The sequence below is a fragment of the Perca fluviatilis genome, chromosome 13 (assembly GCF_010015445.1).
Source record: "Perca fluviatilis chromosome 13, GENO_Pfluv_1.0, whole genome shotgun sequence".
NCBI lineage: Eukaryota > Metazoa > Chordata > Actinopteri > Perciformes > Percidae > Perca > Perca fluviatilis.
Window position 1 is genome coordinate 5,836,830 of NC_053124.1, and position 25,519 is coordinate 5,862,348.

At 40.5% G+C, this 25,519-nt stretch overlaps 1 protein-coding gene across 2 annotated transcripts; it reads left to right on the forward strand.

Annotated features, from left to right (window-relative positions):
• The first annotated feature begins 6,030 nt into the window (after window positions 1–6,030).
• On the forward strand, window positions 6,031–18,022 carry LOC120571644 (ankyrin repeat and MYND domain-containing protein 2-like). Of its 2 annotated transcripts, none has more exons than XM_039820700.1 (10): window positions 6,031–6,129; window positions 7,536–7,600; window positions 8,553–8,691; window positions 8,868–8,966; window positions 9,078–9,238; window positions 10,642–10,856; window positions 14,362–14,497; window positions 14,618–14,746; window positions 14,840–14,963; window positions 17,793–18,022. In XM_039820700.1, the coding sequence occupies exons 1-10, from the start codon at window positions 6,063–6,065 to the stop codon at window positions 17,945–17,947; spliced, it is 1,290 nt and encodes a 429-aa protein (XP_039676634.1). In that variant the 5' UTR covers window positions 6,031–6,062; the 3' UTR covers window positions 17,948–18,022. The 2 variants fall into 2 exon arrangements, with proteins under 2 accessions (XP_039676634.1, XP_039676635.1); XM_039820701.1 differs by having other exon boundaries at window positions 14,362–14,470.
• The last annotated feature ends 7,497 nt before the right edge of the window (window positions 18,023–25,519 follow it).

Here is a 25,519-nt window from a genome sequence, read left to right on the forward strand (position 1 = left end):
TAGTTTCATCATACATATCAGACTGTCTCACTGTGGGCTGTAGTAGTTTATAGAGTTTCATCATACAGATTAGACTGTCTCACTGTGGGCTGTAGCAGTTTATAGAGTTTCATCATATAGAGCAGACTGTCACACAGGACGGCTGTAGCAGTTTATAGAGTTTCATCATATAGAGCAGACTGTCACACAGGATGGCTGTAGCAGTTTATAGAGTTTCATCATATAGAGCAGACTGTCTCACTGTGGGCTGTAGCAGTTTATAGAGTTTCGTCATACAGATCAGACTGTCTCACTGTGGGCTGTAGCAGTTTATAGAGTTTCATCATACAGAGAAGACTGTCTCACTGTGGGCTGTAGCAGTTTATAGAGTTTCATCATACAGAGCAGACTGTCTCACTGTGGGCTGTAGCAGTTTATAGAGTTTCGTCATACAGATTAGACTGTCTCACTGTGGGCTGTAGCAGTTTATAGAGTTTCGTCATACAGATTAGACTGTCTCACTGTGGGCTGTAGTAGTTTATAGAGTTTCATCATACATATCAGACTGTCTCACTGTGGGCTGTAGTAGTTTATAGAGTTTCATCATACAGATTAGACTGTCTCACTGTGGGCTGTAGTAGTTTATAGAGTTTCATCATACATATCAGACTGTCTCACTGTGGGCTGTAGTAGTTTATAGAGTTTCATCATACAGATTAGACTGTCTCACTGTGGGCTGTAGCAGTTTATAGAGTTTCATCATATAGAGCAGACTGTCACACAGGACGGCTGTAGCAGTTTATAGAGTTTCATCATATAGAGCAGACTGTCACACAGGACGGCTGTAGCAGTTTATAGAGTTTCATCATATAGAGCAGACTGTCTCACTGTGGGCTGTAGCAGTTTATAGAGTTTCGTCATACAGATCAGACTGTCTCACTGTGGGCTGTAGCAGTTTATAGAGTTTCATCATACATATCAGACTGTCTCACTGTGGGCTGTAGCAGTTTATAGAGTTTCATCATACATATCAGACTGTCTCACTGTGGGCTGTAGCAGTTTATAGAGTTTCATCATACAGAGCAGACTGTCTCACTGTGGGCTGTAGCAGTTTATAGAGTTTCATAATACAGATCAGACTGTCTCACTGTGGGCTGTAGCAGTTTATAGAGTTTCATCATACAGAGAAGACTGTCTCACTGTGGGCTGTAGCAGTTTATAGAGTTTCATCATACAGATCAGACTGTCTCACTGTGGGCTGTAGCAGTTTATAGAGTTTCATAATACAGATCAGACTGTCTCACTGTGGGCTGTAGCAGTTTATAGAGTTTCATCATACAGAGAAGACTGTCTCACTGTGGGCTGTAGCAGTTTATAGAGTTTCATCATACAGATCAGACTGTCTCACTGTGGGCTGCAGCAGTTTATAGAGTTTCATCATACAGATCAGACTGTCTCACTGTGGGCTGTAGCAGTTTATAGAGTTTCATCATACAGAGCAGACTGTCTCACTGTGGGCTGTAGTAGTTTATAGAGTTTCATCATACAGAGCAGACTGTCTCACTGTGGGCTGTAGCAGTTTATAGAGTTTCATCATATAGAGCAGACTGACTCACTGAAATATAAATAAATATATATACAGTATATACATACACACACCCATACGTGCCCATATAATAGCGGTATTTCATCAGTGTAGTCAGTTACATATATATATATACATTAAAATGAAATTAAATACGTAAGAAAGACGACAAAATAAATAAATAATTTGAGAAAAGAAAAATCAGGTGGAGGAGAGATTATGAAACTGTTGAAACGGTTCTAACAATAATCAAGGTAATAATATAAGAAAAAGAAAACACCTTCGTAGGGAGATAATCTAGCACCTTTTAAATTGACCCTATTAGACAAAGAAAAAGGACACAGCGCATTGTTTTTCTTACTTGGTAACCAGGGCAAAAGTATGTCCCTTCTGTAGGATTGGTTTGGGAATTCAATCAATTAGTTCCCAAAATTTTATCTTTGTCTAGTAATGTTTTTCTTTGCTGCTGTTATCATTATTCTGAATACATATTTGTTAATATTTCCCAGGGAAAAGTCCACTTTACCTAGATTTATTAAGTGGTTGGGGATCTTTGTGTGAAATATTTCTTCCATTATACAGTACAGGCCAAAAGTTTGGACACACCTTCTCATTCAATGTGTTTCTTTATTTTCATGACTATTTACATTGTAGATTCTCACTGAAGGCATCAAAACTATGAATGAACACATGTGGAATTACGTACTTTACAAAAAAGTGTGAAATAACTGAAAACATGTCTTATATTTTAGATTCTTCAAAGTAGCCACCCTTTGCTTTTTTTGATAACTCTGCAAACCCTTGGTGTTCTCTCAATGAGCTTCATGAGGTAGTCACCTGAAATGGTTTTACCTTCACAGGTGTGCTTTGTCAGGGTTAATTAGTGGAATTTTTTCCCTTATTAATAAAAAAGCAAAGGGTGGCTACTTTGAAGAATCTAAAATATAAGACATGTTTTCAGTTATTTCACACTTTTTTGTTAAGTACATAATTCCATATGTGTTCATTCATAGTTTTGATGCCTTCAGTGAGAATCTACAATGTAAATAGTCATGAAAATAAAGAAACACATTGAATGAGAAGGTGTATCCAAACTTTTGGCCTGTACTGTATGATATACCTCTGACCAGAAAGGTTTTAACCCAGAATATATGCCAACGGTTTGCATCCCGACCTCCACAGCCTCTCCAAAATCTGGGTTTTCTCCTGAGAGGGAATGTTCTGCTTTGGCCTAATAAAGACTCTCATTAAAGGTCCAGTGTGTAATGTGTTTAGCTGTTCATTATCAAAATCGGTGTTGCCCGTTCACAAACTTGTCCTTTTACATGAATATTTCCCACCACCATCAATTCCAAGTATTCCTTTTGGCTTGAAATGTTACATTTGCATTTGCATGAACTGGGGTAGACGCTCCATATTCATGCGCCATCTTGAAATACGTTAGCCGGTAAGGGACATACAGGACATACTGCTCCGCCTTTCGCGTTTTCTCTGTCACATGATAAACTCCCAGGTGCTGCTAATGCTACTAACGGGTATCGTAGCTTCCCGGCCCCGGCAAGTTTGAAGAAGGAAACATGGAGGACCACACGTATTCAAAATCCAAATTTCAGGAACAGGAGTCTTCTTCTTCTTCACCCAGAAAAAGAAAAAGGATATTGAAAAAAGCAAGAGACCGACTTTTTGAAGCGTGAAGGCTACCGTAGCTGTAATACGTACTTTGGACTGCGTGGCACGAGAGAGTTGATTGCGATATATGATCTCAACTCTAGATGGGAGAAATTCCCACACATTGGACCTTTAAGCATTTCCATGTGAACTCCCTCCATGTGTGTGAATTAGTATATTTCTATTGCAGTTCACAGTAGCTATGCCATTCCTCTTTTGTCATCAAGGTCTCCCTCTCTTTCCCATGTATTTTTTTTTAAAGGAAACCTTTATGCAGTCTAGAAACAGTACCTTTGTTAGATTCATGTGAATATGCCCTTAGAATTTTTTTCAGTAATGGATCTTCCAAATCTATTGGGTATTTTTGTTTACATTTATCAAAGTAATTACGTAATTGCAAATACTTATAGATGTCCTGTTGATCTAAAGAAAATTCTTCTTTTAAAGGTCCCAAGGCATGAAAATTTCACTTTATGAGGTTTTTTAACATTAATATGAGTTCCCCCAGCCTGCCTATGGTCCCCCAGTGGCTAGAAATGGCGATAGGTGTAAACCGAGCCCTGGGTTTCCTGCTCTGCCTTTGAGAAAATGAAAGCTCAGATGGGCCAATCAGGAATCTTCTCCTTATGAGGTCATAAGGAGCAAGGTTACCTCCCCTTTCTCTGCTTTGTCCGCCCAGAGAATTTAGCCCACCCATGAGAAAGAGACATCATGGCTTTCAAACGAGCAAAGTGGCAGTTGGTCAAGGCCACACCCCCACTCTCCACCTTGCCCCCCCCTCTCTCAGAAATGGCACATCCTAAGGAAAGCTCATTGTGGGACTGGCTCTAGTGTCTGTAATTCTGCACCAAGACTGAATTTCGGGAAAGAGACTTCAGATACAGTATTAGAGGACCACTAAGGCCTATATAAAAGAGACTTCAGATACAGTATTAGGGGACCACTAAGGTCTATATAAAAGAGACTTCAGATACAGTATTAGGGGACCACTAAGGTCTATATAAAAGAGACTTCAGATACAGTATTAGGGGACCACTAAGGTCTATATAAAAGAGACTTCAGATACAGTATTAGGGGACTACTAAGACCTATATAAAAGAGACTTTCAGATACAGTATTAGGGGACCACTATGGTCTATATAAAAGAGACTTCAGATACAGTATTAGGGGACCACTAAGGCCTATATAAAAGAGACTTCAGATACAGTATTAGGGGACTACTAAGGCCTATATAAAAGAGACTTCAGATACAGTATTAGGGGACCACTAAGGTCTATATAAAAGAGACTTCAGATACAGTATTAGGGGACTACTAAGACCTATATAAAAGAGACTTTCAGATACAGTATTAGGGGACCACTAAGGTCTATATAAAAGAGACTTCAGATACAGTATTAGGGGACTACTAAGGCCTATATAAAAGAGACTTCAGATACAGTATTAGGGGACCACTAAGGTCTATATAAAAGAGACTTCAGATACAGTATTAGGGGACCACTAAGGTCTATATAAAAGAGACTTCAGATACAGTATTAGGGGACCACTAAGGTCTATATAAAGAGACTTCAGATACAGTATTAGGGGACCACTAAGGTCTATATAAAGAGACTTCAGATACAGTATTAGGGGACCACTAAGGCCTATATAAAAGAGACTTCAGATACAGTATTAGGGGACCACTAAGGTCTATATAAAAGAGACTTCAGATACAGTATTAGGGGACCACTAAGGTCTAAAAGAGACTTCAGATACAGTATTAGGGGACCACTAAGGTCTATATAAAAGAGACTTCAGATACAGTATTAGGGGACCACTAAGGTCTAAAAGAGACTTCAGATACAGTATTAGGGGACCACTAAGGTCTAAAAGAGACTTCAGATACAGTATTAGGGGACAACTAAGGTCTATAGAAAAGCATCCAAAGAGCACCATGTCATGGGACCTTTAAAGTTTGAAAGTCCTTTTGTTGCCCTTTGTTTGTAAGTGAGTAGAATGTTGTGATCCCTTTTCCTATCCAATGTTTTAAATCTAAGATCTAGTTGATTGGGTTCATGTGCCCTCCATCTAATTATCCATTTATCAAATCATTTATATTCTTTCTTAATTGTGTTACAAGCTGTGAGTTGAAACTCTAGCCATGGATTTTTCGATGTATCTATTATTTGACCAACTATTTGTTGCCTACAACTGCCTGAATAGGGAAGTCTGTAATCAATGTCTTTTCTATATCCTTCTATCTTGCAGTATAATCTTGATTAGATACATTAATAAGGGCCTGATTTGGGTTGAGTAGAAAAAATCTTTCAAATTTGGTGCAGCCATACCACCTTCTTTTTTCAGGAGTTGCAGTGTCTTGAATCACACTCTTGTTTTTTTTTGCCCCCTGCTAAATAAACCTTGAGAGAAGTTTATCCCATTCGTTGAATTCCTTGATGCTAATTTCTGCAGGGATAGCCTGAAACAAAGACAAGATTCTGGGGAGGATATTCATCTTAATGGATTCTATTCGAGTGAGGCTCAAACATGGGTTCGAATTCCATCTCAATGTGTCTGATTCGCTCTTATGACGGAGTGGGTCGGGCTGTAGTAGTTTATAGCGTCGCTGTCGCCGCAGATGACACATTCAAAACAGTAAGCAGTCAGAGCTGCACACATTGGAAAACTTTATCAATCAATCAATCATCGACATTTACAACATTGAATACTTTTTCATTTCAGTTATCCCCCCGTTGTGTGGGACAGTGGTATGTTCCAGGGTTGTGTCCACTGCAGTGTACCAGTCTAACTGTAGACTCTAACTGTGAGAGGAGAGCAGAGGTGACTGGAGAGCATGGCTGCCCCTCAGAGAGGAGATCTGTCAGCGTCGGAGAGGAAGATCCTGCAGCTGATCGCCACCGGTGAGCACTGCTCTCTTACACACTTTACACGCTTTATTCACTCTATTATTGGTTTTTATTGGGAACACTCTGTACAGTACAGTGTCAAAGTGTAGGCACACACTTAAGATCATTTTCAAGCACAATACATTGTCCACTCTATTGGTAAAGATATAAACTGGGATGTGTGCAGTGCATCAGCAATACATGAAAAACAAAAGGAGGCCACAGCATCATTTCAGAACTCAAATTCTACTTCATGGCTATGTCATTTGTAAATCATGTTCAAGACTAATGACAAGGACAATAGATATAGTTTGCCTGACACACCTCCAGTTCTTTCATTTCAATAAAACATGAAGAGTCTTCAGCTCAGCTCAACATGAACACATGTGCATACCATTAACATTAATTAGGATATATAGTTTTATATATATATATATATATATATATATATATATATATATATATATATATATATTATTAATAAGGGACAAAATTCCACTAATTAACCCTGACAAGACACACCTGTGAAGTGAAAACCATTTCAGGTGACTACCTCATGAAGCTCATTGAGAGAACACCAAGGGTTTGCAGAGTTATCAAAAAGCAAAGGGTGGCTACTTTGAGGAATCTAAAATATAAGACATGTTTTCAGTTATTTCACACTTTTTTGTTAAGTACATAATTCCATATGTGTTCATTCATAGTTTTGATGCCTTCAGTGAGAATCTACAATGTAAAGTATTAAGTGTACATCTTGTATAACAGTGTAAATGTGCTGTACCCTCAAAATAACTCAACACACAGCCATTAATGTCTAAACCGCTGTTAACAAAAGTGAGTACACCCCTATGTTAAATTCCCATAGAGGCAGGCAGATGTTTATTTTGAAAGGCCAGTTATTTCATGGATCCAGGATACTATGCATCCTGATAACGTTCCCTTGGCCTTTGGAATTAAAATAGCCCCCCCACATCATCACATGCCCTTCACCATACCTAGAGATTGGCATGGTTTTATGTCGGTTAGCCTAATAGCTGGTTTGATTTGCATTGAGAGATGATTTTATGGAAAGTACCCCATGCCAATCTCTAGGTATGGTGAAGGCTATTTTAATTTATTATAATTATAATTATTTTGAGGGGACAGCACATTTACATTGTTATAAAAGCTGTACACTTAATACTTTACATTGTAGCAAAGTGTAATTTCTTCAATGTTGTCCCATTAAAAGATATAATGAAATATTTACTAAAATGTGAGGGGTATACTCAATTTTGGGAGATACTATATATATATATATATATATGTATATATGTATACATGTATGAATTGTGTTGATGTAAGTTTTCATTTAGACATCCATCCTTTGTGCACTCTGTGTTGCTGCCTTATATTCTGACTGTGTCTGCTTTGGTCTGCAGGTGATGTACAGGAAGCTGCCCAGCTGCTCGCTAGCAAAGAAGTACGAGTCAACTGTTTGGACGAGGTACGCAAACAGAAGGAACAATTGCTTGAATTATGTAAACAGTCTCTTGAAGTGACCCTGTGTGGGTCCCAGCCCAAGGTTGAGAAACTCTACTCTACAGCCCTGTTTCACTCTCATGTTCTGGTTTGTGGTGCTCAAAGTGATACGAAATTACAGGAGGCTCATGTTACAAAACAAACTCACCCACAATGTCAGTTATGTCACTGTAACATATGTTATTCATTGTGATGGAGCCATATGGTTGAGAGCTATGTGATAATAGCATCACGCCACTCCAGACTGTCTGAGTGTCAGGATCAGCTGTGGCGGCACACACACACACACACACACACACACACACAAAACACACACACACACACACCCACACACACACATGGAAAGCATACACAGGAAGCGGTTACTGTGCGGACAGGATACCATTGATCAGAAACAGAGTCTGTTATTGAATAACAATTACATTTTGATTTAGTTGAATTTTTCAAACTTCACTATGACCAGCTAATTATTACAGACTCATTCAGAGGAAAACTGTATAAAGCCAGTGCCCCCCCCCTCCCTGCTCAGCAGCAGCAGACAGTCAGACAGTAGCTGGGAAACATCGTGGAGCATGTAGCAGTGACAGAGACACACATTTCCCCCCGGAGCTGCTGGAGACCAAAGCAGAGCTAAAAGAGAGAGAATATTGGACTATATTGGACATTCATCAGGTGGACACAAACACAACTCCTGATGAATGAGCATGTTGCTCATGTTGCTCTGTGTTGGCTGATGTGTATAGAACAAACTGCTTCCTGACGTGTACGCCATATCAACTTTATAAGGTGATAATAATATATCAATGAATATTGAAAAAATTGATTAATGCTGCTTTGAGTAAATACCTGGCTTGCTTCTTTGCATACATATAAACTAACTGCTCATGTAATGTTGCCTCTGTCCTCTGTTTCTGAAGTATGGCATGACTCCCCTGATGCATGCTGCCTATAAGGGCAAGGCCGACATGTGCCGTCTGCTGCTGCAGCATGGGGCTGATGTCAACTGCAACCAGCATGAATATGGATACACTGCTCTCATGTTCGCTGGCCTGTCAGGTACATCTGTGTGTGTGTGTCACTCTGCTTTTCAGCATCTACGGTTCTCTTGAAGTTTAGATGAATTTAAATGTGGTTACACTAACATTCATTGTCATTTTAGTTTAGAAAAAGAAATGTTGGTGCAACGTAGTGTTATATTTCTAAAAAGAAAATGACTGACCCACATGCTCCAGGGAAGACAGACATCACGTCCATGATGCTGGATGCAGGAGCAGAGACGGAGATGGTGAACTCTGTGGGTCGTACTGCTGCTCAGATGGCAGCGTTTGTAGGTGAGACAGGCTGACACTATGCTGACTGTGTGTGTGTTTGTGTGTGTGTGTGTGTGCTTGGGGAGGGGGGAGGCATCTCTTATCATCTTAACCTGGACACTCTCCTTCCAGGCCAGCACGACTGTGTCACAGTGATCACCAACTTCTTCTCGCGGGCAAAGCTGGAGTACTACACCAAACCACAGGGGCTGGAGAAGGAGCCCCGGCTCCCCCCCCGGCTGGCAGGACCCCTACACAAGGTCATCATGACCACCAACCTGAACCCGGTCAAGGTGAGGCCATAACACGTTTACTGCAGGTGACTGTACATGCACGGTACATGTGAACACTTTGACGTGCTGGTGGCACTCGATGAAATGTGAGTAATTCTTTACTGTCATTAGGATGCACCCTCTGGGGACCTTCCATATCCGTGTCCAAAACTCATGACAATCAAGACATTGCACTCAAGACGAATAAAGTCATTCTGCCAGTGCTGCTAGAGGGAAAACTCCCTTCAGAAAGAAGATAGCCATCACTTTATTCAGCTTCAGTTCGGAGTTCTTAGCTCGTGAACAGTGACCGTAATACTTAATTCATACAAATCCACAAAATTTCCTGACATTTACCATTAAAAAAAGCAAAACTTGAGTAAAAGTACAAGCATCTTACCAGAAAAGGACTTTGGTAGAAGTTAAAGGTGCAATATGTAATACTGACAGCTAGTGTTTAAATATAAGTGGCATCACGCTCTGTCTGCCACCTTGTTGTCTGTAGCTGGTTGTGCTTTGCATGTGTGGGATTCTGAAACGTCCTTAAATTCGGGAATTGTTTGTTTATTCAAGTCAAAGACAGTCCAAAGTAGTGCTACTTTGCAAAGTTTTGTGGGTCTGAGTTGTATTTCACATTTTAGTTGCCAAAGCTGCGCTGCTTTCTTCGACCCTCTCTGTGTCCTGGGGATGGTCCTGCGCTGAGCTCAGTCAGTGTTATGTATATGCAGTGTGAGAGGGGGAGTGGCCCTCGGCTAGAGCGGCAAAAGCCAATGTGTGTTTCTTTTACCTATATATTTAGCGATATCTTTTGCATTTCTAATCCAAACAATGTCAAACTTGGCACTGCACTTACTCGTGCCCGTAGCAAGACACCTGTCAAGGTTGAAATCCATCGGACTAATGGTGCTAGAGGTATGCGCATCACACACACACACACACACACACACACACAGACAGACAGACAGACAGACAGACAGACAGACAGACAGACAGACAGATGTTCCTGCAATTTATGGATAGAAGCACATTTCAGCAACAGAGCAATTCAAAGTGCCTAACATAAAATATTAAAGAGCAGTTAAAACAATTAAAACATTTGTTAAAGAGAATATGAAAACAGCTAAACTAGAATGGATGGCAATGTCTCTACAACTCTGGATGGATTTGTGTTCCCCAGAGGATAAAGCCTACTGATCCCTGAGTTTTCCCTTAGCACCACCATGAGGTTGTTATTTTTATTTTGTTTTAAATTTCTCTACAACTATTGGATGGATTGCAATAACATGTGGTACACATATCCTTGGTTAGCTGAGGATGAATGCGTATGAACTTGGTGATCTGCTTATGTACTGTCCTCCCTGTCTCAATCAATGACATTATTCTGTCCAGAAATGTTTTGTCTAACCCTCTGTCCAATCTGTCAGATAGTCCTTCTGGTGAAGGAGCACCCTGTGCTGGTGGACATGACCGCCCTGGAGAAGTGTTACCAGGTGATGGACATGCTGTGTGAGCAGTGTGTGAAGCAGGAAGACATAAATGAGGTCCTGGCCATGAAGATGCACTACATCAGCTGTGTGCTGCAGAAATGCCTGGCCTTCCTACACAAACAAGATGACAATCTGGATGTACTTGTTAAGAGGTGAGGCTTCTGAGTATGTCCTCTGAATACAGGAGCAGCAGCACTCGCAGAACTCATTTTATTTCATAGTTGCTTTCAATGATTACAGCTGATGGGTAGATCAGCATCAAGTTACTGGCATAATAGTGTTTGTATCAATATGTGGATTGCTATTAAGGGCCTGGTCCTTTCTCTTCTTGACCATTGCACACTTTTGTATAGTCTTGGCATCCCATCTGATGACTCTCCTCTTATCTTGATATGGTCATGTTCTGTAGATCTAACCAAGGGCCCCCTCTTCATACCCTGATCTGATGGAGATGAGGATATGACGGCCGAATGGCATGCTGGGTAACATTACTGCTGCTAGATAGCCAGGTAGCATAACAGTCTGTTAAGCTGAGAGAGGCTCTGGTCGCTACGGTACATTCAAGAACAGAGAAGAGAGATAGGGGATGGAGAAAGACTGGAGATACAGCGGTGATATATCAAACATCTGAATTGTAAATGTGTGGATGACACAGTCAAAGTTTGGTGTCAACAAATCCAAAAATGTTTTGCAGTTCTTGGAAAAAGAGTGATGGACTTCACAATTGCTACTGGGTAAAAGCAGATAGCCCCAATAAAGCAAAGTTTCTGCTCAATTGGGGCTACAGTTTGGCATATGTTGCGACATTGTAGCATATGTACAGTTGATTTGTTATGAATTTTTAAAGTTTTGAATTTTAGATGGCTGCTTTAGCGCCACCATCAGAACAATTAGCACACAAATTGGACTGCTTACATTTGGCACAGGACTGGAGTTGTGTGCAAAGTTTGGTGAGTTTTCGTGCATGGGAACATGGATTTCTTGGGAAGAAGAAGAAGAAGAAGAAGAAGAAGAAGAAGAAGGAGAAGAAAAGAAAAAAAAAATATATCAATAAGTTGCCAATCCAAACCTCCAGCTGAGGCAACTACCAATATCTGTCCTCAAGAACATTTCAGCACAGTTTTCAGAACTAACGTCCACATTAACACCTGAACAACAAGCATCAACTTACTTTACTTTCGTCAAAATCAGTCAGGAACATCATCCAGTGTGTTATCAAATTGGGTTAATGGAAAAAGTGTGCTGAACCATAATCTTAGCGGAAAATTTTGTAGTAGTAGTTTAGAGTAGTAGTACCTGCCTCAGATTGATCTGAGACAGGAACCAATAATCCATTCCATCGTCATCCGCTTATCTGGGGTCGGGTCGTGGGGGCAGCAGCTCCAGCAGCAACTTCCCATTCCCGAGCCACATTAACCTAGCCTGGTCCTACCAGACTCTCATACATTTCATTAGTACAGAGAGTCTGGCCTCTCTACATTGACAAGTGTTAACTTCCTTGAAGGCGGGTACTCTGTTGAAGTTTAAAACTATTGGATCTGCCCAGAGCCATTCTGGATCTGCCATAACCAATCGCTAACATTTGGTCGTGACGTATGTCATGCGCATGTGCAACAAGAGGGTAGACCGTCAAGGCTATTAGCATTAGCACCGCTAGTGATAGCCTTAGCCAACTACTTCACCACTACCAGAGCGAGCTGGAAAATCAAACTTTTCCCAAACCCTGTGGGGAGGAGGGCCACAACATCATGGCCACCACATTCAGGTTGGAGTTCAGGAGATTGTCTAGACCTGGACCACACCCCTAAATGCATTGAAGCAGCTGCCATGTGATTGGTTGATTAGATAATTTCATTAACATGAAATTTAACAGGTGTTCCTAATAATCCTTTAGGTGAGTGTATATTAAACTAGACTTACATATCAAATTATTTTATATACAGTGCATTTCGTTATACTGCTATACCTATCTATATTATGTTATTATGCTATTGTAGTAGTAGTATTCTATTATTACTACTATTACATTGCGCTTATACTATATGTTACAGCTCATACTACACTACCATATCACCAAGTCATATACTGCATTATATTTGTGGTGTACGCTGTTTATTCTATTCTAGACTCGCTGCTATTAATCATTAGCCTGGATGCCAGCCGAACTTAGCCCCGCCCACAAAATTTGAGGTCGGGAAGTTCGGTCTGGAGTCGCTCCGTTGAGAAGCAATTATTGCCCGAACAGGATCTGTTCGGACCAATCAGATTGTCGGACAGATGATGAACATTAACAGAATCAACCACGTCACAAAAGGACGCTTGGGTTGAATTTGTTGAGATGTGTAGATTCCACCATCGCGTCTGTTACAGAAGATATCGAGCGCATTCATTTTAAAATCCTCAGCGAGGAGCCTCAACAACTGCCCGAAGCATGGTAGCGTTATATGGTGGAGCGAGATAGAGAGAGACTGAAGAGAGAGAGCGTTATATGGTGGAGAGACATAGAGAGAGACTGAAGAGAGAGAGCGTTATATGGTGTAGAGACATAGAGAGAGACTGAAGAGAGGGAGCGCCCAGCGGCGCTAGAACAAAGCCGTGAATCAGAGAAATAAAACGTGTTTTCGCCAATTCATCTCTAGAAATGCGACTGTAGCGAGCATGTCACTATCACTAACGTTATCCACATTTATGTTTACACGCAACACATGATATATCCAGCTTCAAAAAGGTCTAAAAGTCGGAAGTTAGAACGAATGCATTGTGCAAAGAGTGGTTGCTATGGAGACGATACACAGTGTTGAGTTCTGTTGACAGCTGAGTTGAGTTCCGTTGCTCTGATTGGATGTAGGTCTATCCAATGAATGCAGAGGCATTTTTTTTCCTGGTTCGGTTGGAACACGCCCCATAATCGCAGCCCAATGGAGCGGTTTCAGACTCATATTCTGACTAGAATCTGAGTATGACCACATCAGGCTAATTAATCATATCATACCATGTCACTTTAACTTATCTCTTACCTTGTAACTTGTCTTTAATTGCTCTTGTGTACTTCATTTACTTTTACTAATTTAACATATCCATTTTATTTTACTTTATTTGTTCTTATTTTCTTATTCTCATTTCTGTCTTGTGCTGTGGCAACACCGGAATTTCCCCTCTGGGGATCAATAAAGGATTATTTTATATTAATAAACAAACTGCATCTGAGAGAACTGCACTCTCTCAGATAGACTGGTATCTCTCAGTCTTTCACCGTGCCATACTGTGGTCTCTCTCCCCCATGCAGTACATAAATGTGTTCACCTGGTTAGCTTGTAAGCTAAGATGTAGATGTCAGAACACCGTGATATCCTTCTTGAGCTCTGTGTCACAGCTACTGCTGGTGTTGCAATTGCTGACTCTGTTACTTTGATGGTAATCAGCACATTAGAATGTGAGATGTGAAATCTCACTTGGTTGGTCTGAGGATGGAAGCTTAATAATGCAGAGGTTCATCCTCTTGGCACCCAAAATATCTACAACAAATAATAAAGGAAGGAACCACTAGGAACAACGCAAATGTACAATGGTACAGGAAAAAACATTAAGAGCAAACTTGGAATTTAAAGCTTTAAGAGATGTTATGTTTTCTTTTGTTCTCCGTGACCTGGGTCCCAGCCTGCTGAGGGGGAGAGACAGCGATGGCTTCCCACAGTACCAAGAGAAGTTCATTCGGGACTGTATCAGGAAGTTTCCTTATTGTGAGGCCACGCTCCTTCAGCAGCTGGTGAGGAGCATTGCACCAGTAGAGATTGTAAGTGAAGAACATATCAGAGAACTGAAGTTTAGTATATAGAATATCATTTTTAGCAAAAAGGATCATTGAGGGATAATGTTGTTGTAACTTTAATACACACTTATATCTTATTTTTAGGGCAATGAACCAACAGCGTTCTCAGTGTTGAACCAGGCCGTAACAGGTCAGATGGCGATTGTAGATGCTGACTACTGTGCTACATGTGGGGAGAGGGGAGCACACAAGAGGTGCTCCCTTTGTAAAGCAGTAAGTCAAAGTCTTCTGTAATATAATTCAGTCATGTCATGAGAAATTTCAATGTTGAATTACGTCCAGGTCATTTTCTTTTATTCGTTTTAGGTGACTTACTGCAGTGTGACGTGCCAAAAGCTCCACTGGTTCACCCACAAAAAGATGTGCAGGTCTCTGCAGGAGCAGGATGCCGAGCTGGAGAAGGATGCTCCGAAGTTTAAAGAACTGAAAGGTGAGGTAGAAGAATTTTTTTTTTAAAGAATACTTCACTCAGAATCTAAATTGAAAAAAACAATATTTACTTAAGCTTTAGAAAAATACATAGAGGGAATTTCATACCAGTCATGAAATCTCTAATCCAGATGAACATTCATGGGTAGATTGAAATGAAAAAGGCTGTGGGCTGGGCTAATCAAGGCGTCTGAGTGACAGCAAAAAGTGAATAGAACTCAGGAAATCCCAGACAGGCTATCTAACAATACGATCTGATTCAATCTGCGGCTGGCTCATTTGGCTAATCCCTTCAGCACCTATGACAATGTAGTGTCTCTGTCTGCCTTGGGGGCTGTCTGGTAAGATTAACTCACATGTAAATTCAAGAAAGCTTCTCAAAGGCTATCTAAGTTTACACACAGTGATCTGTATAGAAATGGAAATAACCACCCAATACCAATGATAAACAAATGAATGAAATGCTAGAAAAAGTAATTCATGCCTTCATTACATCCAGGCTGGACTATTGAAACTCCCTTTATTTAGGCCTTCCCCTGTCTTCATAAGGTTGCCTTCAGATGGTCCATAGTGCAGCTGCAAGGATGCTGACTGGTACTAAAAAATGTGAGCACATCACCCCAGTTCTAGCCTCTCTTTACTGGCTCCCTGTCCACTTCAGAATCCAGTTCAAGACCCTGCTGATTGCCTTCAAGGCTCTCAATGACCAGGCACCATCTTATATTACGGATCTTATTCAATGGCACTCAGCCTCGCCGTCTCTTAGAGCTGAGGACAAATCTCTCTTCTATGTCCCCCGATCTCGACTCAAACTAAAAGCTGACAGAGCCTTTGCAGTTTCTCCACAACTGTGGAACCAGCTGCCTTTACATAGCAGGTTTTCTCTTTCCATTTCTGTTTTTAAATCTAGGCTAAAGACACATTTTTACTCTCTAATCTCTCAATCTGTTATAAATGTCTATAATTCAGTATCTGTAAATTGCTGCTTGTTGTTGTCGTTGGGATGATCTTTATGTGTTTTCCTTCTACTTTTAGGTCAACTTAAGCTGTTTAAGTGTAGGCTAGAAATCTAGACGCACCCTAGCGGCAGCAAATGTAATTTGCAGCCAGGGTCAGTCTAGCAACTCTCCGATGGCTTGCGAACTGTAAAAACCAAATTCTGGTCAGGCCAATCACATTGTGTATAGAGTCGGTGGGCGGGCTTAACATAAGGATGGCAGAGTTGCGACGGTTCCGTGTGAATTCCCTGCTACTTAAAAACAAGCAAGATGGCTGCTGCTGCTGCTGGCGAACAGCGGTCTTTGGAATCGGCTTTGGAAGACTTGGAGTTAAGCACTGAAGTCATTCTTAAAAAAAGGAAGATGTGTTCGGAGTTTTGCCGAACGGATACGGCAAAAGTTTAATCTATCAACTAGTGTTGCTCTGGTTGGCTATGAGTGTAGAGGGAATTTGAAAGACAACCGTTTATCCCGCCCCTCGGATTGAGCCCTGCCAATGGTGAGTTCCCAGACCCAACATCTTGATGTGGGTCTGGCTTGTCAGGCTAGTTTAAGGGTGCTCTAGAAATAAACTTCACTTACTTATTTACATACAGTATGTTGCAGGGACTAGGCTACTAGAATCTTCATACTGGTGTGATCGTATGTATCAAAGGGTAAAATTGAGCATAAAATCCTTGAGAGATTTCAAAATATGAAGATACATATACATTTTGTATTGCTTGATATAGTCGGAGACAGGGACGGACTGGGGCTAAAAAAACAGCCCTGGACTTTCTCCCAAATAGGCCCATCATCTGGCCATTCGCCCCTAGCCGTGCGCGATAGACACTAGCCAGGAAGTCCTGATACTATGCCACAATACTGTAGCCTATCAGACAAGGTATTAGCCATTTGCGGTTGGTACCATCTTTACAACTAAACGCTCTCTGTAGAGACAGGTGTTTAGGTTTTTGCTGAGGGTGGTAAGCAAAAAATTGTTCCAGGCTGTGACTATCTGACTTGGGCCGTTTGAAATATTGTGACGTAGAGCATCCTGGGACATCCTGGCACTTCCCTGCACTCTCCCTGTCATCTTTTGTGCTGCAACTATCTTCAACCTGAATAAACAAATGATTTTAAAGACAGGTTAATAGCTATTATTGATATAATATGTGTTGCTTTGTGTTAAAGAATTAGCATTGAATAACCTATTTAATATTTTGTCAATGTCATATTACACTTTTGATTCATATTAAGACTGTGAAATGATGAAAATGACCTATCAATGTTGTGTGTGAAGCTTTCACAACCAACCACCAGGTCTTTGCTAGTTCCACAATAGTAAACGCAAATATGAAAGACAAGGAAAAACTGCACTCTGATGGAAGACAGACAGAAAGTGCAAACTAGGATTTTTTGGTTAAACTTTTGGTTACATTTGGTGAATTATTTAGCCCCCTTCCCTGTTTGTTAGCACGTTTAGAGTGGTACCAATGCATGCCTGATGTTTTCCCGTTTAATTCAAAACCATAGTCTTCATCCTAGCAGCAAAAGTGAGCTCACTACAACCTCTCATATACAACAGAGTGAAATCGCGGTCAACTCGCGATTTATTTCTAACGCGTTTAATGTTTCAAATTAATGTAGCATATACAGAAAGAGATCGTATTAGCGCCCCCTGCTGTTGGCTGTTAATATCGCTTTATTAGACTTTTTTTGTGTTCTGGACTTTTCCAGAACGCACAGATTGTCAGTCCATCGCTGGTCGGAGAATATTATTTTTAGGCCATATCACCCAGCCCAACACAACAGACAGACAGATAATTACTGTGTATTTCTACTCCCTGTAGATGATGAGAGCGACCTGGTTATGGAGACAGCCAACTTTCTGCAGCAGCTGTGTCTGCGGGCAGAGGAGCAGGTGGCTGCTGCCGGAGGCTGCCCTGCACAGTTCCTGGCTGGTCCTTCCACCTCTGCTCAGGGACCGTCCTGCACCCAAGACTGAGGCTCCTGAACGATGCTGACTCATCTCTTTTTGGGAATTTTTTACAAACGTTATGTATGGAGAGGTGTGGCGGAACAGAAACCATGTCAGCAGGGTACATCGTCTTTATCACCACACCGTGTAGTTTCAGATAATCAGTAACACAAAAGCAGCTGCTTCAGGTAATTTTACACACTGGAAGCTGCAAAATGTAGAGCTATTGGAAATCCTGTAAGTTGATTTCAGCAAACACCCTGTTGGTCTGATTTGTAAATAAGAGAGGCATAAAGTGAAGTCTGATGTTGGTAATTCTAGCCTTTTCTGGCTGGAACAGAGTGTGGTCCAGACCTACTCATACTTTTTTAGCTTAAATCACTGTGTTTTATTTTAATTTTATTTTATCACCCTGTGGCTAATGCGCTATGTACAGCACTTTGGTCAGCGCGAGCTGTTTTTAAATGTGCTATAGAAATAAACTTTACTTACTTGCTTACTTACTTACTCTATCTGTAAAGTGTCTTGAGATAACTCTTTCATACTATGAATAAAATTGAATTGAAAAATTGAATTGATTCTAAACTCCATCACTTAATCACAAAAATCTATGATTTTGCATCTCAGATAATAACGATAGACCTCTTTCTTTCTCATCATGTTTCATTGTGTAAGGTGGTGGGATTATCAGTTTCTTAGCAGGGTACCTCACAACTTTATGAATGCATTAGCATGTAGACCAGGGAAAAGGTTGTTCATAGGTCATAACAAGCGATTGATTTGACTGGTTTGTTTGCATATCAACAGACATAGGAAGAGAAAATTGTGTTGGAAATTTAAATTTATATATATATTATGTTGGACGATTCTACCCTCATGATTTCAAATATGGTACAGTTAAGGTTAGAGAAGGATTGTGGTTATGGCAAATAAAAAGGGAAATAATAACTGCAGTTCTGTGTTGTAGTTACAGTTGTCTTTAGTAATGTCTGGAAACAGGAGTGCCATGGCAGGAGTATTATCCCCGTCTGCCATAGCATTAAACACACCGGTAACTGTCATGTGTGTAGGTCTGTGGTGGAAGAATTATTTTTTATTATTTACTGTAGTTAAAGTACTAATACCACCTTGTGGAAATACACATTTCACTACTCATCAACTGCATTCCTGCATTTAAAGGTACAATATGTAACATTTCTGTAAAATGACAATATCTGTTATATATTTTGTTGAGTTGTGTACATACACTATCCTAAATGTTTCCAACAGTTTTCAAACCCAGAAAAATCTGTAATTTATTTCTGACATGGGACTTTCCATTTAGTTGCCTGTCAGTGGCGTCATATAACTTTTGACCCCTCTGGTTCCTCTAACTTCTGTCAAAACACGGGAACCCAGAAGATACGTTCGAGAGTAATTGTAAATCACAAAATGTCCCAGAAAGAGTTATACTCAGTGAACGTAATACTGCTTTTTTTACCGCAACATGGCATCATTTTGTCACTGATTACATGCCACTGTCCAACACAGTAATACAGCAGAGGCCTAATTTATTGATACATTTCAATATTGATCGATCCAGCTTAACGTTATGTGCTACGTTGAGAAGTAGCTCATGCTAATGCTTAGTGGGGAACTGTATAAGGTTACAACATCTTCACCACACTCATCAAGCTATTTTAATTGTTTTGATCAAGGTAAAATTAACGTTAAACAGCACTTGGCTTACCTACGATTATGTTGGCCAGCTAGCGTTAGCTGTATAGATAGAAGACAAATCTAATGCTAATTTAGCCAGCTCTCCCACCCTGGTTTTTCTGCCTCACTCCCCGCTGCTAAGGGACTTCAGTCAGGATGAGAGCGGACAACAGCCCCAAAGACACAACACATCCACAGTTAGCCATATATATAAATATATATATATATATATATATATATATATATATATATATATATATATATATATATACACACAAAGAATCCAAAATAAAGAATAATTAAGAATCGGAACAATAAGCAGAATCAGAATCAAATGATACCCAACCCAGTGTCTGTCGTGTAGGTATGAGGATGTGTTGCATATGAAAATTACAGACACTAAGTTTAAAACTGCTGTGGTTGTGGTATTCAATTAATTAAGTTATATATATATATATATATATATATATATATATATATATATATATATATACATATATATATAAATTAAAAAAATATCAATGATAATTGCAGTCTTGTGATTAACTACTTAAAGTTTTGAATGTCGGATCTTGGCGTTTTAACCTCTGGTGGATTTCTGAGGACTATGGTTAACTACTCCTCAGATCTCTGCAGGGTAAATCCAGACAGCTAGCTAGACTATCTGTCCAATCTGAGTTTTCTGTTGCACGACTAAAACAACTTTTGAACGTACACGTTCCACCACAACAAGTTCCTTCCCGAGGCTATTTAGCAGAGGCACCGTTTCTCCGTCCAGCGCTTAGTGCCGCTCAAGACGATTGTGATTGATTTAAAGAAATGCCAATAAACCAGAGCACAGCCATAGCCTATTTTTTTGCCTATATGAGAGTGCATATTAAACTCACATCCATCAGGTGGACACAAACATGACTTAAATGCATGCTAATGTTGCTCTGTGTCTGCTGGATCTGTTAATTGACTATTAACAGATCAACGCAATACACTGAAATTTTCCATGGAAAGATTCCCTCAGGAAAGAAAGTTACTGATTTCCAAACTATGTGTGACATTGAATACATTCTCACTCCCCAAATGTCATCAGTCATCAGTTTTCCAGATGTCATCAGTCATCAGTTTTCTTTCTAACATTATTCTATCAACAGACATTTACATCGATAGTCTGGCGTTATAATTTATTTGCCTTGGGTGTGCTGTGGAGTGGGTAAGGCTAGCAGTTACTGTTGACTTGCGTTAGCCTAGCACCAGCGAACTCTGCAACTGGAAGGGCTGGATACAAAGTGTTGAAAATGGACTCCACTGATAAATAACACACTGGCTAACTTGGAAATGAGGTCCTATGTCCCAAATTCTGAACCAACCCTTTAAGAAAAAAGAAGAAGACATGCCTTTATTTATCCCGCAAGGTGAAATTCACATTTTCACTCTGTCATAGTTTTTTTTACTCACATTACACACAGGCCTGAACTACACACACATGCTCAGGAACTACAGTATACTGTGTGCATGCACTAATGGAGAGATGTCGAGTGAGGGCGCTGCGTATTGGATGGATGAGTGCCCATGTTCTAACATTACCCCAGTTACAACACTAGATGGCAGTTTTTCTCTCTTATGTTGAGACTGAGGTTCACTGTTCTTCATTAGCTCCATCAAGATTGATGCTAATAAACTTTTTTTCATAGGATTAAAAAGATTATATTTCGTTCCATTCAATTGTTATTCATTTCATTTTTTGATTTCGACGAGGTCATGGCGCCTGATTAGAGATTATTAAAAAGGGTCATTAAATAAAGTTTCACTAATGCTTTGCTACTTTAACTTTAGTGCATCAACTAAACCTAACTGATAATCTAGATATGAACTACATGACAGCTTGAAGACAGATATTCAAAGGGATGCCAACAGGGTTATCAGGATAAAAAAGGCTTCTTCTCAGCCTTGCATTCTCACACATGATGAACATCCTTCGGCGATGCATTAGATTTCTATAGAGCTCTGGCTTCTGACTGCATTGTTCTCTGCTCTGCTCCCATGGGAGCACACTGACCCCTATCACAGTGTTCACAGGACAAACAGCGAGCATGGCTGCTGTCACGCTGACTCAAGCCCTTTCCCGTTTCCCCCCCTATTATTCCCTCTCCCCTTATCTGTGTGTCACACTCACTCTGGACTGCAAGCGAGCATAAAAGCTTGATCTCAAATTTCCGGTTTCTGAGATGTAAAATTAGCGAACGCTCTGTCAGATCAAATGACTTCTTCGCAGCCCCCCGGGTTCTTTTTTTCTCAGCTGCTCCTCATCCACACCTCCACCTCGATGATGTGATGTGACAAACACAGCTTTTTAGGGTAATTGGAGATCATTTTGAGAGCAAAAGAGGGGGAAAAAACTCCCTACCTCTGTGTAACAATAATGGCATGAGCTGGACACTTTTGGAGTGGTTTTATTTCCAGTGGCACCAAAGAGGAGACAAGGAGAGCTGGAGTAAAGTCATTGTCAGAGAGCCCTGGGAAAGTCTTGTAAGAGGACACCTTGGGTCTTGGGGGCAAGGTTTCGGCAGGATGAAGGTGAACAGGAGGCTTTGTCTGGCTACTGTATGATTTGGATAATGGACATACACATTCATCGCGATGGTGAGCTCATCCACTCAGCTTTGGCTGGATGAGGCTCAGTAAAAAACCTCCATCCGGAGGATACACCGATGTGTCCTCTGTGGAAGTCTTTTCACCCGTGGCATGTAAACAAAGAGGCGTGACAGAGAGAGAGAGAGAGAGAGAAAGAGAGAGAGAGGAGTAGAGGTGGAGAAAGGGAGATAATATATCCACGTTCCTGGCCTAATTAATGAGGGAAATATTATTAACATTCTTTATAGGTGTTTGGTGTTTTAAGCCCCCAATGTTGTCTTCCAGGCAGCGCTGCCTGGAAGGCACTAGGATTAAGCAATGTTTAGGGTTAGGGTTGGGGTAGGGTTAGAGTTAGTGGTTAAGGGTTATAATTCTATGGCACTGGCCTATTGATCAGAGGGGGAAAAAAGTAGATGGAAGTCTGAGGGAGTTGAATGGGCTCTAGGATGGTTATGGTTATGGTTATGGTTAGGGTTAAGGTTAGGGTTAGGGTTAAGGTTAAGGGTTAGGGTTAGGTGCCTTGAAGGTAGCGGTCGCAGCGCTGCCTGGAAGTAGCAGTTGGGGGCAAAAAACACCATTGAGCGCAATAATGTCACATCAGCTGATATCGTCGGACATTTCAGCAGCAAAACTGACGGTTGTTATAAACCTGACAGAGGAATCATCTTCTGGAATAATCCTAATGAAGTTAAACTGCTGTTTCTCGAGCGTCTCTCTGGGGATGCACTTACAAATGAAGCCGTCTGACCAACTGCAGCTCTGATATGCTCACAAGAAGAAAAGAAGCTCAATGGTGTTTTAAGCCCCCAACGTCGACTTCAAGGCAGCGCTGCAACTGTTGACTTCAAGGCACCTAACCCTAATCATAACCAGTGCCTCCCAACGGTGCCTTCCAGGCAGCGCTGTCTGGAAGGCATTGTTGGGGGGCAATTAACACAAATAAACCATTATTGCACACATAGAAACGTTTACAAGCAGCCTTTCCCATCATTGACTGACTGAACTTCATTTGTTAAAGTATGATGGCCACTCATTTCTCTTTACTTAGCTGATTGGTTCTTGCCATAATATGAATTCTAACAGTTGTCCAATAGGGCTGTCGTCTGTGTATCAACCTGACTTCTGCACAACACAACTGATGGTCCCAACCCCATTAATAAGGCAAATTCCACTAATTAACCCTGACAAGGCACACCTGTGAAGTGAAAACCATTTCAGGTGACTACCTCATGAAGCTCATTGAGAGAACACCAAGGGTTTGCAGCGCTATCAAAAAAGCAAAGGGTGGCTACTTTGAAGAATCTAAAATATAAGACATGTTTTCAGTTATTTCACACTTTTTTGTTAAGTACATAATTCCATATGTGTTCATTTATAGTTTTGATGCCTTCAGTGAGAATCTACAATGTAAATAGTCATGAAAATAAAGAAAATGCATTGAAAGAGGTGTGTCCAAACTTTTGGCCTGTACTGTAGCTAGTGTATACATTTGTAAAGTGCTTTTCATACAAACATTTGTAGTCTTTTAAACTCTTTTAAACTATAAGTCTACCTATTTACTGTGTATGTATATTATATAAACATGTGCGTGTTAAATACAACAAATAATGATGTACGACCCCCGTACATTCTTATCACATTTTCTTACGTTGTGAATTGAACTCAAAGTAAATATAGAACAATTCTCCTCTGACAGAAATCATAAAATGCAGCGTATGACAAAGCAATAGGCAGTTGTGCTGCTTGTCATATTTACTGCCGTTGCTTTTAATGACGGCTCGGAAGCAGAGATGTCTTGTGTTTGTTAAATCGTTTCAAAAATTACGATTCCAGTGAATCGTTTCTTTATTGGAATCGTTTAGAGGATTTGGTTTCAAATCCGATCATGTCTTCATGGCTTCATGGCTTCATGGCTTCATGGCTTCATGCGCAAGTTTTGGTTTCCGAAGCGGCCAAGCACTTGTTGTGTTGCAGCCTTGGAGCACAGTAAGCAGCGCTTTATTTTACATTGAAAAAGCCCTGTATAACTGCAAACCACCACTGAATCAAAATAAATCTTTCCTCTTATTTGTGAAAATAGGCATGTGACCCGTTTCAACTCCACCCCTCAAAGAATCTGAATCGAGAATCGATAAGAACCGGAATCGAAAGGAAGAATCGGAATTGGAATCAGAATTGTTAAAATCCAAATGATGGCCAACCCTGCTCCTCTCTCCTCGAGGCTCTTCCTTGACTCATCGGCTCGGATCTCCTGTGGGCGAGACTAGGGCGCGAGGAGTGGAGTAAGGATGCAATATTTGGGAAATAGTAATGGGTCTTTTTGTTATCCTTATAATTTGCACCATCATTTTAAACATAATCAACCTGTGCTAAGTGGACTGAGTTCTCGTGGCTCATGCATTCTGACCGATGCCCCATGATGATAGAGCTAAATCCTTCTTAACAGTAGGCTTGGCTGTCGGCTTGCCTGGCTGTAAATCAGAGAAATACAACGTTATTTTCTCTTTTTGTCACAGCCGTCACATCGAAAAAAAATAACCATCTAACACTCAACAGATGATTTTCTGTTAGTTTAATTCTCCTCTGCATTTCATTCTTACCATCCAACATGCAGCAGTAAATGTGATCACAGTGAGACAAAACCTAAGCTTTATATATACATAGACCCTTGATAAGCCTTAGGCTTTTGGCCTCCCTTGCATATTCTGCTGTTATTAATATTGTTAATGTTCTTTTTCATGTGCTATTAAAGACATGAAATGACCTGCGTTCATATCAGTGCTATGGACTGTAATTTCAGAGCATGTTGGTGCTAATGCAGGTTTCCAGAAGGATGAGATCATTAAGAAAGCAACAAGGCTATCAAATGTTCCTCAAGCAGTCGGTGTTGACACCTAATACCTGATGAGGAACAAACAGCACAGCTTTTATGTTGGCAGCTGGCTGCAGGGTTGTGCGTGTCTTACAAAAGGATAGGAAACTCTGTATCCTTAATGTGTACTGTAGTGCACCATCCTAGCGCAAACATCACCAGTTATTACTGCTGAGCTTCATAGTAATAATCAGTAATGTATTGGTAAAAATAAGAACATCTCCTTATACGTGATTAGCACAAAGCTTACAACTGTCCTTATGAAGAACAATCCCTCTGTAAACAACATGTTCAGGAAAAGTAACCTTCAAATAACTGTAGAAGGTATTGCTTTTTTCGTTAGCTCTGTGAGGTATACACATTTTGCATGAACTCTTTGTCCCAGATGTTCATACACAGAAAAC

Excerpts from the sequence above, each read along its gene's own strand:
- LOC120571644 (XM_039820700.1), top strand. The coding sequence starts at position 6,063 with ATGGCTGCCCCTCAGAGAGGAGATCTGTCAGCGTCGGAGAGGAAGATC. Across the intron at positions 8,967-9,077 it reads TCAGATGGCAGCGTTTGTAG|GCCAGCACGACTGTGTCACA; the intron begins GTGAGACAGGCT and ends CTCTCCTTCCAG. Across the intron at positions 9,239-10,641 it reads CCAACCTGAACCCGGTCAAG|ATAGTCCTTCTGGTGAAGGA; the intron begins GTGAGGCCATAA and ends CCAATCTGTCAG.